This window comes from Etheostoma cragini, chromosome 4 (genome assembly GCF_013103735.1).
Source record: "Etheostoma cragini isolate CJK2018 chromosome 4, CSU_Ecrag_1.0, whole genome shotgun sequence".
In the NCBI taxonomy this organism is placed as follows: Eukaryota; Metazoa; Chordata; class Actinopteri; order Perciformes; family Percidae; genus Etheostoma; species Etheostoma cragini.
The window spans coordinates 14,252,459-14,267,422 of NC_048410.1; the positions used below are offsets into that span (position 1 = coordinate 14,252,459).

Sequence of the window (14,964 nt, forward strand, 5' to 3'; positions counted from 1 at the left end):
ATCTCACTTCCTCTAATTGCATCCACGATTCCTCACTGTGACGCATTTACGACTGTCAGCGCAGCTTTAAAATTAAAAGTTTGACAAACATCCACGACTGCGTCACAAAATTTTAGAGTATTCCGTAGAGATTAGTCCAGCCACAGTTTCCAAGTTGACTTTACTGGTCAGACATTGAATGCATGTGCCATTTATGTTTACAATATATGTCACAATAATGACATTTCCTCCTTCACTTTAACATTATCTGTAATACAGGTTCAAAGGGGAAATAGCAGATCATGGAGAGAAAAAAAAAGAAGTTGTTTATGGTTTCTTTGTTACTAAGACCTACAGTTAACAGCCATCCAAAAATTTTAACTAGACAGAAAAAAAGAATTGTAAAATTGGGACAGTATGGCATTACAGTATAACTGAAAACTGTCACTTTCTTAATTATTTTTCCCTCCTTAGGATAACCTTGTATAGCACAACTGCTTGTGGGTCAAACATTTTGAGCAGATAAGTTTACGTGATGATATTGCTTTTGGTTGGCGGTATGGAAAAATTGCATATGCACTGTAGTGGACAGGTTTACTGAATGTCAAGTACAATCAATACGTCTCTGGAGACCATTTTAACACATTTGACACAATCAGGATTTAACCAGTTAACAATATCTAAGTTTAAAGAGAGTCTCACTGTTTTGCGAACTAGTGCACAATATAACAGGTGTCATATGTATTTGTCTTTTGTTTCAAAAGGAAATGATGCAGGGAGGACGAGTAAATGAATGAAGCAGAAAAAGACTGGAAATAGATGGAAATGGAACATGATGACATAGGAGAAAAAACTGGGTGAACTGCAACTATGAGAGCAAATGGAGAGGCAGGGAAGCAAACTACAAGTCAAAGGGGGGCAGGGCTCTCACAGCTTGGGGCAGGCCTGGAGATCTAAGAACAGACTGAGCTGGGCTGGGATACTGAGATGGGATGGAGGAATGTCACACATGCTATCAATGAGCTGCCTGTGTGTTTACGAAAATGGTGGCTGAGTGAAAATGCTTTGGGTCCTCGCCATTTGGGCCAGATTACAAATCCACTGCCCTCTGCCCCCGACGTTGTCTGATGGTCCTCCAAGATGAGCTCCGTCTGGTTGGGAGGAAGAGTCCTCTTCTAAAGCAAACACAAGCCTCGCCCCCAGCCAGAGTCCCATTTCCTCCAACACCCACATTGGCGCTATGAATAAGTTGGAGGTTGGCCTCTGAGATCAACCAGGGCAATACAAAGCTCCAGCAGACACTGAGACTACCGCCTCATCACGCACCACTCAACGGCGGACTTAAAGTGCTGTCAACAAAAGAGTTGAAAGGGAGCTTGAGCAGTATATAATCCGGTCTACAAAGCAGGCCACGTAAGGTATTGCACCTTCAACTGGACAGCCACAATTCAAGTGACAATTTGCACCATCTACGGAACTGCTGTTCTGTGACTTTTCCAGAGCTCTTACCTCACAGTAGAGATCAACCTGAATGTCAGAGATAAGTTAAGTATCTGCAAACCTGCAAACCATGTCCATCTATCAGCCCCAGTATAACAAGAATCTACAGCCATGCTAGCATCGATGTGGTGCTGACCTTAGTCACAACGGTGCTTTGACCTAAAGGCTAACATACTGTTCGCCATCTTGGATTGGTGTGTTAGCATGCTAACATTTGCTAATTAGGACTAAACACAAAGTACAGCTGAGGCTGATGTCATTAGTTTTGCAGGTAATGGACAAACTAACATTTTTATCTGATGATGGTACAAGATGAAAAGTCAGACGATGTCCAAAATTACTACCGACCATGGCATGGCAGGGCAATCCATTCAATAGTTGCAGAGACATGTCCTTTCAAGCCACAAATGTCACCCTCATGGCGGCAATAGAGGAAAGGTCATATAATCATTACAGTTATTACAATCCCTCCACTGGAAACCAGGTCTTTGCCATAAATGAAACCTTTGATCTACTGGTAGCGCTATATTAATTGTCAGGGGATCATCAGACATTAGAATTTATCCTCTGGGGACCCTGGATATCCATAACCAATGCCACCCAATACTAAATGCTGATATATTTCAATGAAAGTCAAACATTTCACCTCTGAGGACCATGATTTTCTGTACAACATGTCATTGTAATCCATCAAATAGCTGTCAATATATTTCAGTCTGAACCAAGACTGACCAACAGACCAACATTGCCATTCATAGAACCATGCTGTTGGCACAACTTAAAAAAGCTAATTGAATACTCTTTTGCAGAATACTGTGTATTTTCTTCTGTTTTTACATCCGTTCCACAAGTATAATTTCATAACCCGGGAATCTACCTGGCTCTGTGAGGCAACAGACTTGGGTTTTCCCTGTACTTTTATAAACATAAGTCACTCACATGCACACCTTGTCTATGTCAGAATGACTGTTAGAGACCAAGAAGGTCAGAGCTAGAGAAGTACAACGCAGGCATTGATATTAATTTGGGCATGCATACATGGATGGTTATGTTGCAATGTCTGCTGAGAAAACAAGTTTAGTCTACTGTAGATAGCGTGTACTCAAACTAAAGCACTTTCTCAAGGGGAGAGGCTAGTCCTGCTATCCCAAATACTTACTGTTAGGACATGATAAAGCTTTGTTATCTTTTTTAAATATTTAGAAAATGGAGGTTTATATGAGGGCAAGATGAACAACTTGAATTGTGTATAATCAATCTTGACAATGACGGCCACTTGGCCAACACTTTACACACACTTTTTCTTTTCAGAGAGCCACAGACTGGAATAACACTGCAACATGGCCAGTTTAACATGGAGAAATGGCTCAAACATTTTAAGAATCTGACAGAATAAAACATCATAAATGCTGCAGAAAATGAATAATAACCGATTTTAAGCAATCCACAAAGAATATTAAGTGATTTCTTTTTTTATTTTGTGTTTAATATTAATATTTTAGGAGCCTGGAAATCCAGATCTAAATCCAAAAGATTAAGGTTCAGCCATCTCGAGGGGCAACACCAAGCGTGCATTTGAAAATCTCACTGCACACAACTTGATAACACTACGACCAATCATAACAACACACAGGGTGATGTATCCAGAGCCCAATGTGCTTAGCTACCAGAGGAGCTAACTGGTAGATTGTTGTCATCTGTTTAGCTCGCCTCTGGCCCTATATCAGACACCTATGTGATTGGTGCAGCTAGGCTACAAAGGTATGGTTAATGAGCAACATTACTCAATGCCAGAGTAACTCGCTAAACAAATTCAAAATGTGGTCTTGCAAGAACTCTGGATTTCCAGGGTAGTTCAGCGGCATGGCAGGCCTTTTTTTTTTTTATTTAATCGACACAAGACCAAGTTTGGCCAGTAATGAGACAGCTAACAGCCACAACAAAGCCAAATGGGAAGACGTATAGGAAGAGACTGACGCAGAGCAAAAAGCAAGAGGGGCAGGAGACTGTTTTGCTGACCTTTGCGATGACCTGATCTGCTAAGAACCAAAAAACGAAGAAACTGTCTATATTGGCCCATTTGGCTTCAGCCTGCCACCTCCTCATCCTCCTCCACAGCTCAGACACGAACGAACACTTGAGTATTTTGCAATGGAAGAGAGTAAGAAGAAGGAAGAGGGAGGGAAAAAAAAGTTTTCCAATTTGTCATGTTACAAAACAGAGAAGAAGAGGCCCCAACTGTGCCTCTTAAATAAACCTTTCCGCCAGAGTTTGGAGGAACTGTAGAAGTCTAGTCAATAGAGACTAGACGTTTAGACAGAATTTAGCTATGATTACCATAGAGAATGAACAACAAAGCGTGTTTTTACAGCAGTCACCATTATTTTACCAATATTGTGAAAGATGGCATCAAGAGTAAAAGTTTGAGGATGTTTCTTTCTGCATGTATGGCTGCTCAACTGCTCATCCCCTGGATGAATGTTTAGTGTAACAATAATTTTATGAGTTGTAAGTTGCAAGTTTATATAAGTCTATGTTACGCATGCACTTAGAGCTGAGAAGAATTAACATCAGGAATGTGCTCATGTCTCGTGATTGTTGCCAAGTAAACTGGGGCTCCGCCACGCAGGACAACACGGTGCTGCTTGCGACCGTTTGGATTTTACTGGTCAGATCTGAGCACAAACCCTGTTGACCTACACAAGCCTTTGTGGTAGTGAGAGGCAGAACCCATTAAGCCAAGCAGAGTAATCAAATGTGAACTTAATTAAGAGCTATTTGGATGTCTGGCTGAGATTCCACCATGTCTCAACCCTAGAGTGGTAATCAACCAAGTCTGCTATTTGTACTGCAGTTGGTGTGGGAGCACAGAGGGAGGAGGCTACGATCTCCTTTACTTCCACATAAGGATTAAATCGCATTCTGCAGTAGCGTTGGGGACGAAGCAGAAAACCACAAGGTGTGATCCATCCTTATAAAGTTAGTCAGTTTAGACAAATCCCTTTGCCACACGACTGCTAGAGCACATGGTGTACGTAGCTGCACAGGGAGTAAAATGACAATTAAGCCTACTGAGTATGCAGCCTAGGGAAACATATTAAAGAAGATTATATAAAATTCTTTAGTGCCTTTTCATAAGACCAGTAAAAGTTTCAAGTCTCAGTGTGACACATAAGCTACTTGGAACGTGACAAGATTCTCTAGAACGCTCTCTCACATTCACTATGCATGTGCAGAAGTATAATGAACGTTGCTAATAACACCTACAGCTAACGAGACAGGGTTCTCCCCATGATTTTTGTGATAAGGAAAGCTTAAACAAGACATTTGATACAAGTAACACAGTAAATCATAATCACTGATCTGAATAATGTTACAGATTTTACAGATTTTACATTTTTAATCTAAAGTTTGCCGTTACACATTTTTGGACCGCTACATTTCTAATAAGCTAAAACGACAGTAAGAAGGACTTTCAGAAAAAGAGTTTGACCTTTTGGGAAAACGCCTATTTGCTTCCTGGCAGATTGTAAAATGATAAGATTGAAACCACTCTCATCTGCAGTCGGTTAGCTTAGCATAGCAAAAAGATTGGTAGCAAGGGGAAACAGCTAGCCTGGTTCTGGCCAAAGGTAACACACTCTGTCTACCAGCACCTATAAAGCTCACCAATTAACAAGTTATATTTTCTTTGTTTGATCTGTACAGAAACCAAAGTGTAAAAACTATGATTTGTCTTTGCTGATGGGTTATGTGCATGTTTTCTTTGGCTGTGAGCAGAGGTGTCAAATAACAAAGTACAAATACTTTGTTACCTTACTTAAGTGCATTTTGGGTATAATTTACTGGAGTAATTATTTTACGGCAGACATTTTACTTCTACTCCTTACATTTTTATGCAAGTATCTGTACTTTCTACTTCTTACATTTTAAAAATAGCCTTGTTACTTCTTTTTCAGTTTGGCTTGTTTGTGGCCCAAACATCTGGCCTACAACATTCATAAAGGAGTACTGGTAGGTAGATTTTGTTACCATCGACAGAGCCAGGCTATCGGTTTCCCACCGTTTCCAGACATTATGCTAAGCTAAGCTAACCCTTCTATGCTAAGCTTAGATTGAAATAACTAGCAGCCAGCTGTAGCCTAACATTTAATGAACGGAAATGAGAGTGGTGTCGATCTTCTCATCTAACATTCCTTTAGAAAACTAATTATTGTAACTATAAAGAATGATGTGATGTTGAGGTAGATTTGCAAAATACAGTATATTCAATCTGGTAATGGTGTGTGTAGGCTAATAACAGTAGAGAAAACAGTTGCCCATTCTTTTCCCAGATGCACACTAGTACATCAGAGAGGCCACACCGCCTACATACATGTAGTTGAGTGTGGGAAAGTTCACTTAGTGTACACTATTCAGAATTTCATAGAGATTTATTGCATGTAATATCATCTTTAAATGTTTGTCAAGTACTGAGACTAAACATTTCTCACCCAACATGCCGTGTTTTTGCTCAGGCAGAAATAATGATTGTGGGTCCATGTGAGGAGATTTCTGCCACTAAGGGAAGGGTGAATGCCTGTTTGAGGGATTAGGGTAACAATTAGGCTTATTTTAAGGTTATGGTTGGGTACTTTGTGTTTAGGATTAGAAGTTTGGGAATAAATCTAAATCATGGTTACATGAATAGTGACGTTAATGATGAGCGTGTGGTTGATGATGTATTGTTTGCATGGGTCACGTATCTCAAAATAATGTTTACTTTTACGTACTATGGAGAAAAACAAGGTCAAGGTTTGTGTGGTAAAATTTTCTTTCTACAGGGAATGAATTCACAAGTAATCTACAAAAGGTGTGAGTATGCTCTGTCGCACTTTTCTTTGTACCAGAAAAAATTGATGTAAGTAAAAAAAAAAAAAAGCTGAAGCAGAGGCTTAAATAGATGTGAATTAATATATTTGTTGTGTGAGCTGATGCTGAAATAGACTATTTTATCTGGTGGAGAAACCAAGATTGGAAATATTTTGTGAAAAAAAAATGAATTTCTATCTGGTATGAAAACTCAATAACGTTTGCGACCGGCAACATGTATTATGAATTTTGGGATTTATCTTGTACATTAATAATTAAAATAGTTAGGTTCAATCTTATGCAGCAACGATAAGCAATATAGCCTCCATTGTGCATTCCACAGCAAAAAACAGTCTTTCAGACTGACACAGACTGACCTGAGGCTAAGACTACCTGACCTCACCGTTAAGCATGGGTTCCTGTTAGTTAAATAGCCACTTTAGCTATATTATATATTAGGGCTGTGACGCCCTTAGCTCCACGAATCTGTGTCGAGGTGGGAGAAGGCAGAATTGCGACACACCCCTTCCAACTCCCAGAGTTATTTTTCCCGTCCAGACCCAGTGCTACCACATCTTTAACTAACTAGTAGTCCTTTTAGTGCCTTATTCCCGTCTTGTATGGTAAAGTTAGCTAACTGTAAAGACGGCTAAAAGCAAAACAGGGGGCACCAGTAATGCTAACGGAGGTGTAAAGTTACGGGGGGCCGCTGTTTGACTTGGGCGCCTGGGTCTGAATTAAGTGCTGACCGGGATGGTTGCTAGCTGGCTGGGGGCTAACTGTGTAATGGATGTGTCCGTGCAGAAGGCAGGGGTGTGCTAGTTAGTTAAATAACTATTAGATTAGTTGTCTATCTATACAGTTAACGTTACTGATGAATTTGTGGGCCAGCCCAGAGTTGTTAACCGTGGTCAAAACAATCATACTAAAAATAAATGAGCGTGTTGGACGGTGCCGTAATCTAACGTTACCCACCAAGAATTAGCATTAGCCACTTGTCAACAAGCAGCTTTACAGTAGACTAGGCACTAAAAATCTCCTATGAAGGCATGTCCTGCAGAGTTATACATGGAGGACAACTCACAAACAGCTTCCAAGTACGAACAGGAGTCCGACAAGGATGCCTGTTGTCACCTTTCCTCTTCCTCCTCGCAATCGACTGGATTATGAAGACATCCACCAGCGAGCGTAGGAACGGAAAACAATGGACTCTGTGGAGCCAGCTCGACGACTTAGACTTCGCCGATGACCTGGCACTACTTTCCCACAGCCGGCAGCAGATGCAAGAGAAGACAAATGTAATGGCAACCTTTTCACAGCAAATCGGCCTAATCATCCACAGGGACAAGACCAAGATCCTAAAGAACAACTCCGCAAGCACAGAACCCATCACCCTGAATGGGAGCCCCCTTGAAGAAGCGCAGTCCTTCACATACTTGGGAAGCATCATTGACCAGCAGGGCGGTACAGACGCAGACGTCAAGGCAAGGATTGGTAAAGCAAGAGCCGCCTTCGCCCAGCTCAAGAACATCTGGACCTCCAGAGAGCTGTCAGTGACCACCAAGATCCGAATATTCAACTCCAACGTAAAGTCAGTCTTACTGTATGGGGCAGAGACCTGGAGGATAAATAAGACTACCATCAGAAAAGTCCAGACCTTCATCAACACCTGCCTCAGAAGAATTCTCCAAATCCGATGGCCTGACACCATCAGTAATACCAACCTCCGGGAAAGGACGGGCCAACTCCCTGCCGAAAAAGAAATCAGGAAGAGGAGATGGGGCTGGATAGGGCATACCCTACGAAAACCACCAACCAGCATCACTAGGCAGGCGTTGCGGTGGAACCGACAAGGCAAGCGGGAGAGAGGTCGGCCAAGAAACACCTGGCGACGCGACATTGAGGCTGACACCACCAAGATGGGCTACACCTGGAACCAGTTAGAGAAAATGGCCCAGGACAGAAGACTCTGGAGAGCTGTTGTTGTTGTTGTTGGCGGCCCATACCCTGGTAGGGATGACTGGCAGTAAGTAAGTAAGTAAGGCACTAAAGCACTTCTCGTCTTCGTACCCCCTACAGGTTGGGAGGGAAATTGTTACCAATATGTTTCATTCCAACGAATTAATGATGATGCCATGTGGCAGAAAATCATGAACCGAATCGAACCAAAGTTTGGTGTATCGTTACACCCCTATTATATACAGTCAAAAATAATAAGTTTGAGTAAAAATAACATTAAAGCTGGCAGAATTACATAATGTCAGATTTTTAGCAGTGATGTGTACAGAATTGCAGATGGTGGAGCCAGGTTTTTCATCACAACTATTGCTTTTTGCAAATGGTTAAACGTAGGCTTAAAGAGTGCTCATTGGACAACACTTGCTCAGTCTCTACACCTAAAGAAGATAGCCATGTGAAGAGCAGCTGCTCAGTGATAGCAGTATCGTCACTAATGAAGTTTCTTATGATAAATGATACAACTGTCTCTCTTTTACACACATGCAAATATAAATGTACTGTATCTGCTGAATTATCAAAGAATTATCTCTATTTTATTCAACTAAAGTGAGCTATGGTTATAAAAATCAAAGAGATGGCTTTCTTTGCACTTGGATTTAGAGTAAGTTTAAGCAAAGCAACTAGAGGACAAAAGAATCCTATATTCAATATTTTTATATTGACAATGGATCACATGACTACTTGGCCATTAACATGACTTTAAAAGAATGTTACTCTGTATCTGCTGGATGTGTAATTTAAACATTTTTGGACATCTGAGTATGGATGAATTGCGTTTCCCCACGAAGCGTTTCCCCACGCATCTCCCCAAAGATTTACATTTAAAAACCAGGGTGCAACCTGATGATGCAGGGGTGAACCTGCCACCAAAAGGACTGTTCAATCCTAAGCTTCGCCATGTGCCCCATCAAATACAGTGAGTGTTATCAGATGGGAAGTTGCAAACACTGCAGATAATTGTCAAACTCTCCAGTTCTATTCTCACTTTCATTAGAAGTATTTTGCATAACTTTATTATCATGGCAGTTATTTCTAGTCTCCACACTGCAAATAGGAAAATGGCAAAATGGCATCTCTTCCTTGGTGTTAACTAAATAAATGTTAAACCTTTCGTCATCATCCAGGAGGGGGTTTCTGTCATTTTGTCCCAAGCGAGATAATAACCACTGAGTCATACAGCTTCCACCTCAGCATTTGGTCTTAGCTACAAATCAAAGACTTCTGGCAGGTAGGGCTTAGCAATTCTTCTGAGCCTGTGTTCACCAGTATTTTTTTTTCTATCCTTACCTTCATATATTGAAACCTGTGCCGTCAAAAATTGCTGGCTAATGTATTGTGAATATACACATGCATGTTCTTGATATCCCAAGCAAGTTTTTGCTCATACTCTCCATGATGGCCTCCTGATACAGTGTCATATCTCCTAGCCTTAAATAGCTCCATATAGATAGTGTATCAGTGGGTCACTGCTTTCAAGTGGGTTATAGAGCTGTTTTGCCAAGACTGGCCACATGTACCCAGAACAGTGGCGATATGTCAGCTTTTGAAAGCCTTCAGCAGAATTCAGAGGCAATTGTGGAAAAGTCTCTTTTGTATGAACCTTTTTTATTTGTAATGAACAAAATTAATCTTACCACTGCCTGTTAAAAGAATAGTCCAAATTTCTTTAAAAATACATTTATTTGGTTTCTTGCTGAAAGTCAGAAGAGAAGATCTACACCACTCCCATATCTGTCCATTCAGTGTGAAGCTGGAGCCGGGAGACAGTTAGCTTAGCTTAGCATAAATACTGGAAACTAGGGATTCAGGATATGGAAAAAGAAATCTAATTGCGATTATTTGTTACTGACATTGCGATTGTGATATGATTCAGCATACTGGAGAAAAAAATATTTTTTCTATCAATATTTTCATTAAAATAAAAATATTAAAATTATTATAGTGTGGTTTTGCAAGGTTCTGTACCAAACAAAGATTTATTTTTTGTCTGCAGGAGTTTTTTAGTCAAAAATCAAAGTGTTAAACATTTAAATTGACCATTTTACCAGTAGTTAGGTGCTGAACTATTTCTTGGCCGGTTTCCTGGATTCTCCTCTTGTTGCCGTAGAGGTGATGGTGGGTGGATTTTGATTACTACAGCTTAGCTGTTTCGAGTCGTTATGCTAAGATAAGCTAACTGGCTGCTGGCAGGCTACATATTGAACAGACAAACACAAAAGTGGTATCGATCCTGTCATCTATCTCTCGACCAGAAAGTGAATAAATGTACCATATATTTCCAAAATGTCACAAACTATTCCTTATAAGACTCAAAAGACAGTATTTTCTTTGATGAAAAAGAAGAAATAAAGAGAGCAGTGTTGGGCATATTTTCATAAATGGAGAAACTTACTGTGACATTACAAATGAATGAACAAAATTACAAATGAATACCTTCAGGGCACTAAGATTTCACATCAGGTGTGACGCAGTTGTATTATCAATTGTGTGCCAGTTGGAAATCTATGGCTACTGAATTCCATTATTAGTATTAAGCCACATAAACCATCGGTGTAATAATGTGACTGAACTTTACTTAGCCTCCGAGTTGGTTTTGCCCCGGAAAAGCTGCTGACCAAAGTACTGGATTTTATGTCTGCTCGGTTATGCAGCCACGGCTGGTTGTCAGTGTGTTATATAAGGCATTTAATCAGCAACCAAAACTCATTTTGTTAGGCACTGAATGCTTCAAGTCACATATTCAAAGAGACGTTAAATATACTCTTCCTCTGTTATTTGCATTAACTGCTTTTCTACATCCATTTTTAAACATTGCATGAGTTGACATAAGGTCAGCAGTGACAAGGACCTAACAAATGCACTCTGTTTTCCTTGTTGCCCTCACTTAAGTAAACAATAAAGTGGTAACCTTTTGGCCACGTGGATGTTATTGTGACAACAGTACCCCAATAACCGCCAAATGCTGAGCCAGTTCTAAGGCCTGCACCAAATGTTGCAACAGAGAGTAGTCCACAGGGGGAAAGTGCCAAGGGAAGCACTAGATGGTGAGTTAATTAAAAATGAAAGGAACCTCTGGGACTAAATCAATAAGTTTAACATTTAAGGGAGGATAAATAAGGAAACATAAAAGTAAGAACAAGGCGTTTCAGATGGAGAAGGCTCACTTCAAAAATAACATTTAAATCGATGTCTAAAGGAAAAAAGTTGGCTCAAGTTAGAATTCCAGCTGTTGTCAGTGTCAAGATGTCGATCGCATTTCTCCTGTTTTATTTCCTGTGACTTAAGGCCACTTAAGGCCTTGAGGGATAGCAATGCCCCTTTTCAGAGGACCAGTGATCTCTTCTTGCAGTGTCATTACAGTATTTTCATGGAGTGAAACGATGCAAATTCTTTAATTAGGGCCTTTTTCGCTAGGCCCCCAATTAGCAGTGCCTTCTAAACAATTTGAGACTGTTCGTGGAGGTCTCCTCTGGGAAACAAAGAGCAGCCTAGACCCAATTAAATTCAGGGTTTGTTGGTGGCCCAGGGTCTCTGTTCTGGCAACAGTATGGAGACAGTGAGAGAAAATCTTTTAGAGGTCTAGAAAATGGAAAAAAGATGAGTTCCAGGCTAGTCTGAAAAAAAACTTTACTAGTAACACGTGTGGTTCAAAGGGCCTTAGAAATTAAAGAGGCAATCAAAGAGGTTAAAAAAGCAATTTAGCTTTGCTTGAAAGGGTGTAACATGCAATCTTGCGTTCCATACAACAAGTGACATTTTGGCTAAGGTCTGTTGAGGCTGGCTTTAAAATGTGGGTTTCAGGCACACAGTAAAAATCCAAGAATTGGGTAAATGTCACATTCACTCTAAGTGATTAAAACAAATTTCAATTAGTGTCCTTTAGAGGCTCTTTCAAGCCCAGCAGCTTCTGCATCCCATTGGGTTTTCAAGTAAAGCGATCCTCTCTGTTATGTTGCACAAGGCTGACTCATCAAATCAAAGCATTAAGACTGAGAGGGAGGACAATTTCACTAAAACAATAACAGTGCGTCAAGGCAGCGGCAGCATTTCTCAGCTGTTACTGTAGAATGAGGAGGAGGGAGAAACTACAGGTGATTGCAGGCTATCCAAGTCTATTTTTAAGGTGGTAATTTAAGTGGATTTTGATCCCTAAGAACCTCCCAGCACTGGATTTCCAAAACGATGAATCTCTCAAAATGCAGCTCGTAGTTCAAATTAGTCATGCATGTCAAAATCCTACTGGATTTAAGGAAATGTCAAATTTAGAACCCTGGTTACCTGTACTGCAACTAGTGTTTCTTTTTGGAGACATTCCGAAGATGAATTGGAAGCTTTATATCTCTGCAAAAAATAAACTCACATTCCATTTTCACTTGAAAAGAATTTAACAAATCTGTCTGCGCTTTGATAACGCCCTTTTCCTTTCTTACCAAACAGAGGAGCGCGTGAGTGGGAATGTGAGGCTTAATAGTTTCCAGAAGTTGTTTCAGTCTGTGAACGTGTGTGCTCTCAGGGTCGTGGGGGGGGGGAGATGTTTTGAGCTGCTCACTATGAACAGATCACAATATGACTGTTGGCATTCAGGGGGTCCTAGCCTGTGCAGGACAGGTGATAAGTTGAACAATCATAGTAATATACAACAATGACGCAGTGCTACACATGCCTGTTGATGGCAGCACTAGCTTATAGAAGAAAACTAACTGTGATCATTACAGTCCACATAAATGGGTTCATCGTTCAGCCACTAACACTTTCTAACAAGAGATCAAAACCACAAACACATTGGAGTAATACAAATATAAGTGAGTTATTTGATTGAGGATTAGCTCGACTGCTGTCATCACATCAGAACCCCACTCAGTAAGACTGAACGTGAACTGACTGGAGCCCAGACATTATATACACACCACAGGTCCGCAGAAGGCTCCATAAGCTGACATTTTTAAAGACATGACAACAGTCATGTATTTGCCCCTCTGTCACTGCATTAATTACAAGTAGGCTAGTTAATTAATGTATCTGATGGCGGCTTCCGTTTTTTATATTAATGGTGCAAAACAAGTGGTTTAAGCAGGTACTGGGCCTATGCTACAATTTCCATCTCTGACCGACAGTGGAAATGTGTGAGCGTGTGTATCCAGCGGAGAGCAGGAGGAGGAAATGTGCGATCGCTGCTGTGACATTGCAATATTTACATCAGGCACTGGGAGACAAAAAGACCGCTTTAATTGTCTCGCCTCGGTTTCATCCCTTCCACGTTGCTCACCTCAACCGAGCAGTCATTCCTTCAGGGCACAGTCTACTCTCGCATGGAAACCCCCAAAACACAATAAATCCTGTGATAATCAGCATGCAAACACTTTTATAGTTTTTTCCCTTAGAATTATTATTATTATTGCTAAAGACTGGTTCTCTTGAAATCAGCTCTGCTTACCATCAATAGCCCTTGTCGGGGCTAATACTTCCAAACTGTGCAACAATCCCAGGAAAAGCAATCCTGTTGCCAACATGTTGGCTGCGGTGCGCAACATTGTAGCCTATCTTGAAAGAATATTAGTCATCAATCGCCTTTTGGTCCTGTCAAGCTGGAGGTTGGAGACAGACGACGACGTGTAGCCGTGCCCAGGCGATGATGCTCTCACTGGAAATCCGCTTTCTGTGTGCGCAACGAAGCTGACAGGGATGCTGCCGTCTGACCACTCGGGGAATATTTTTTTGTGTAGACTGTCAAGGCAAAAGCGCCGAGGCTTCTCCCAGCCCGGGGTTGCCTAGGGGCTCCTTGGATGCATGGACAGCCCTGCCACAAAGGCTAGCAGGCTGAACTGAGCATCAAGCTAGCCCGGCTCGCACTCGAGAGGAAGAAGAGCTGGCACCTCTAATCATGCAGTCATCCGTCTTTTGTTCTCCCTGCCCCAGTGAAAGAAGCCACAGGAGGGAATAAAGTAGTGGATCAAATGTCGCTCTCCTCCCCAGCACATCTGCTGCTGTTGCTGCTGACGGCAGATTGAGCCTGAAGCCTGGAACTCAGTCAGTCAGCGGGCTGAGTGACGTCGCAACAGCAGGAGCTCGGCTGGCCCTCCTCTCCCTCTCTCTTTCTCTCTCTCGCTCTCTCTCTCTCTCTATCTCTCTCTCTCTCCCTCTTTCTCTCCCTCTCTTTCTCTCCCTCTCTCCCTCTCTCTCTCCCTCTCTATCTCTCTCTCTCTCTCCCTCTTTCTCTCTCTCTCCCTCTCTCCCTCTCTCTCTCTTTCTCTCTCTCTCTCTTTCTCAACCATCCACCTCCATCACATCACACACTCCTGTCATTTTATTGCAACGATGCTTTTGGATTCTTACTAAGTCCTTGGCATAATTATTTAGTGTGAATTATTGATTTATGTAATTATTTATACGTTTCCTATTCACTTTGCAACTTTGTTAGTTGTGCAAATGCTGATTATGGTTATGTGTTTTATTGTTATTATTATTAATTTCTTTTTAATTTTAGTATTATTTTTACCGAAACAGCAACAACAGCAACAACAACAACAGTTGGCTACTAATAATAATAACTGATGGGTTATTGGTTATAAAGCAGCTAAGCAACTCTAATCAGTATTTTATTAGAATCAGTCTCCT

The 14,964-nt window shown here is 41.1% G+C and overlaps 1 protein-coding gene across 4 annotated transcripts in view; it reads right to left on the reverse strand.

Moving 5' to 3' along the window:
- The window catches only part of LOC117944002 (low-density lipoprotein receptor-related protein 1-like), an 87,000-nt gene extending 72,633 nt beyond the window's left edge, over positions 1 to 14,367 (reverse strand). For 2 of the 4 annotated variants that reach the window (XM_034870501.1, XM_034870499.1), the window contains exon 1: positions 13,784 to 14,367. In XM_034870501.1, coding sequence (XP_034726392.1) covers positions 13,784 to 13,880 — 97 coding nt within the window. In that variant the 5' untranslated portion in view covers positions 13,881 to 14,367. The remainder of the gene's footprint in view (positions 1 to 13,783) is intronic. The other 2 variants (XM_034870502.1, XM_034870500.1) reach the window with 1 other exon arrangement.
- Between the last annotated feature and the right edge of the window lie 597 nt (positions 14,368 to 14,964).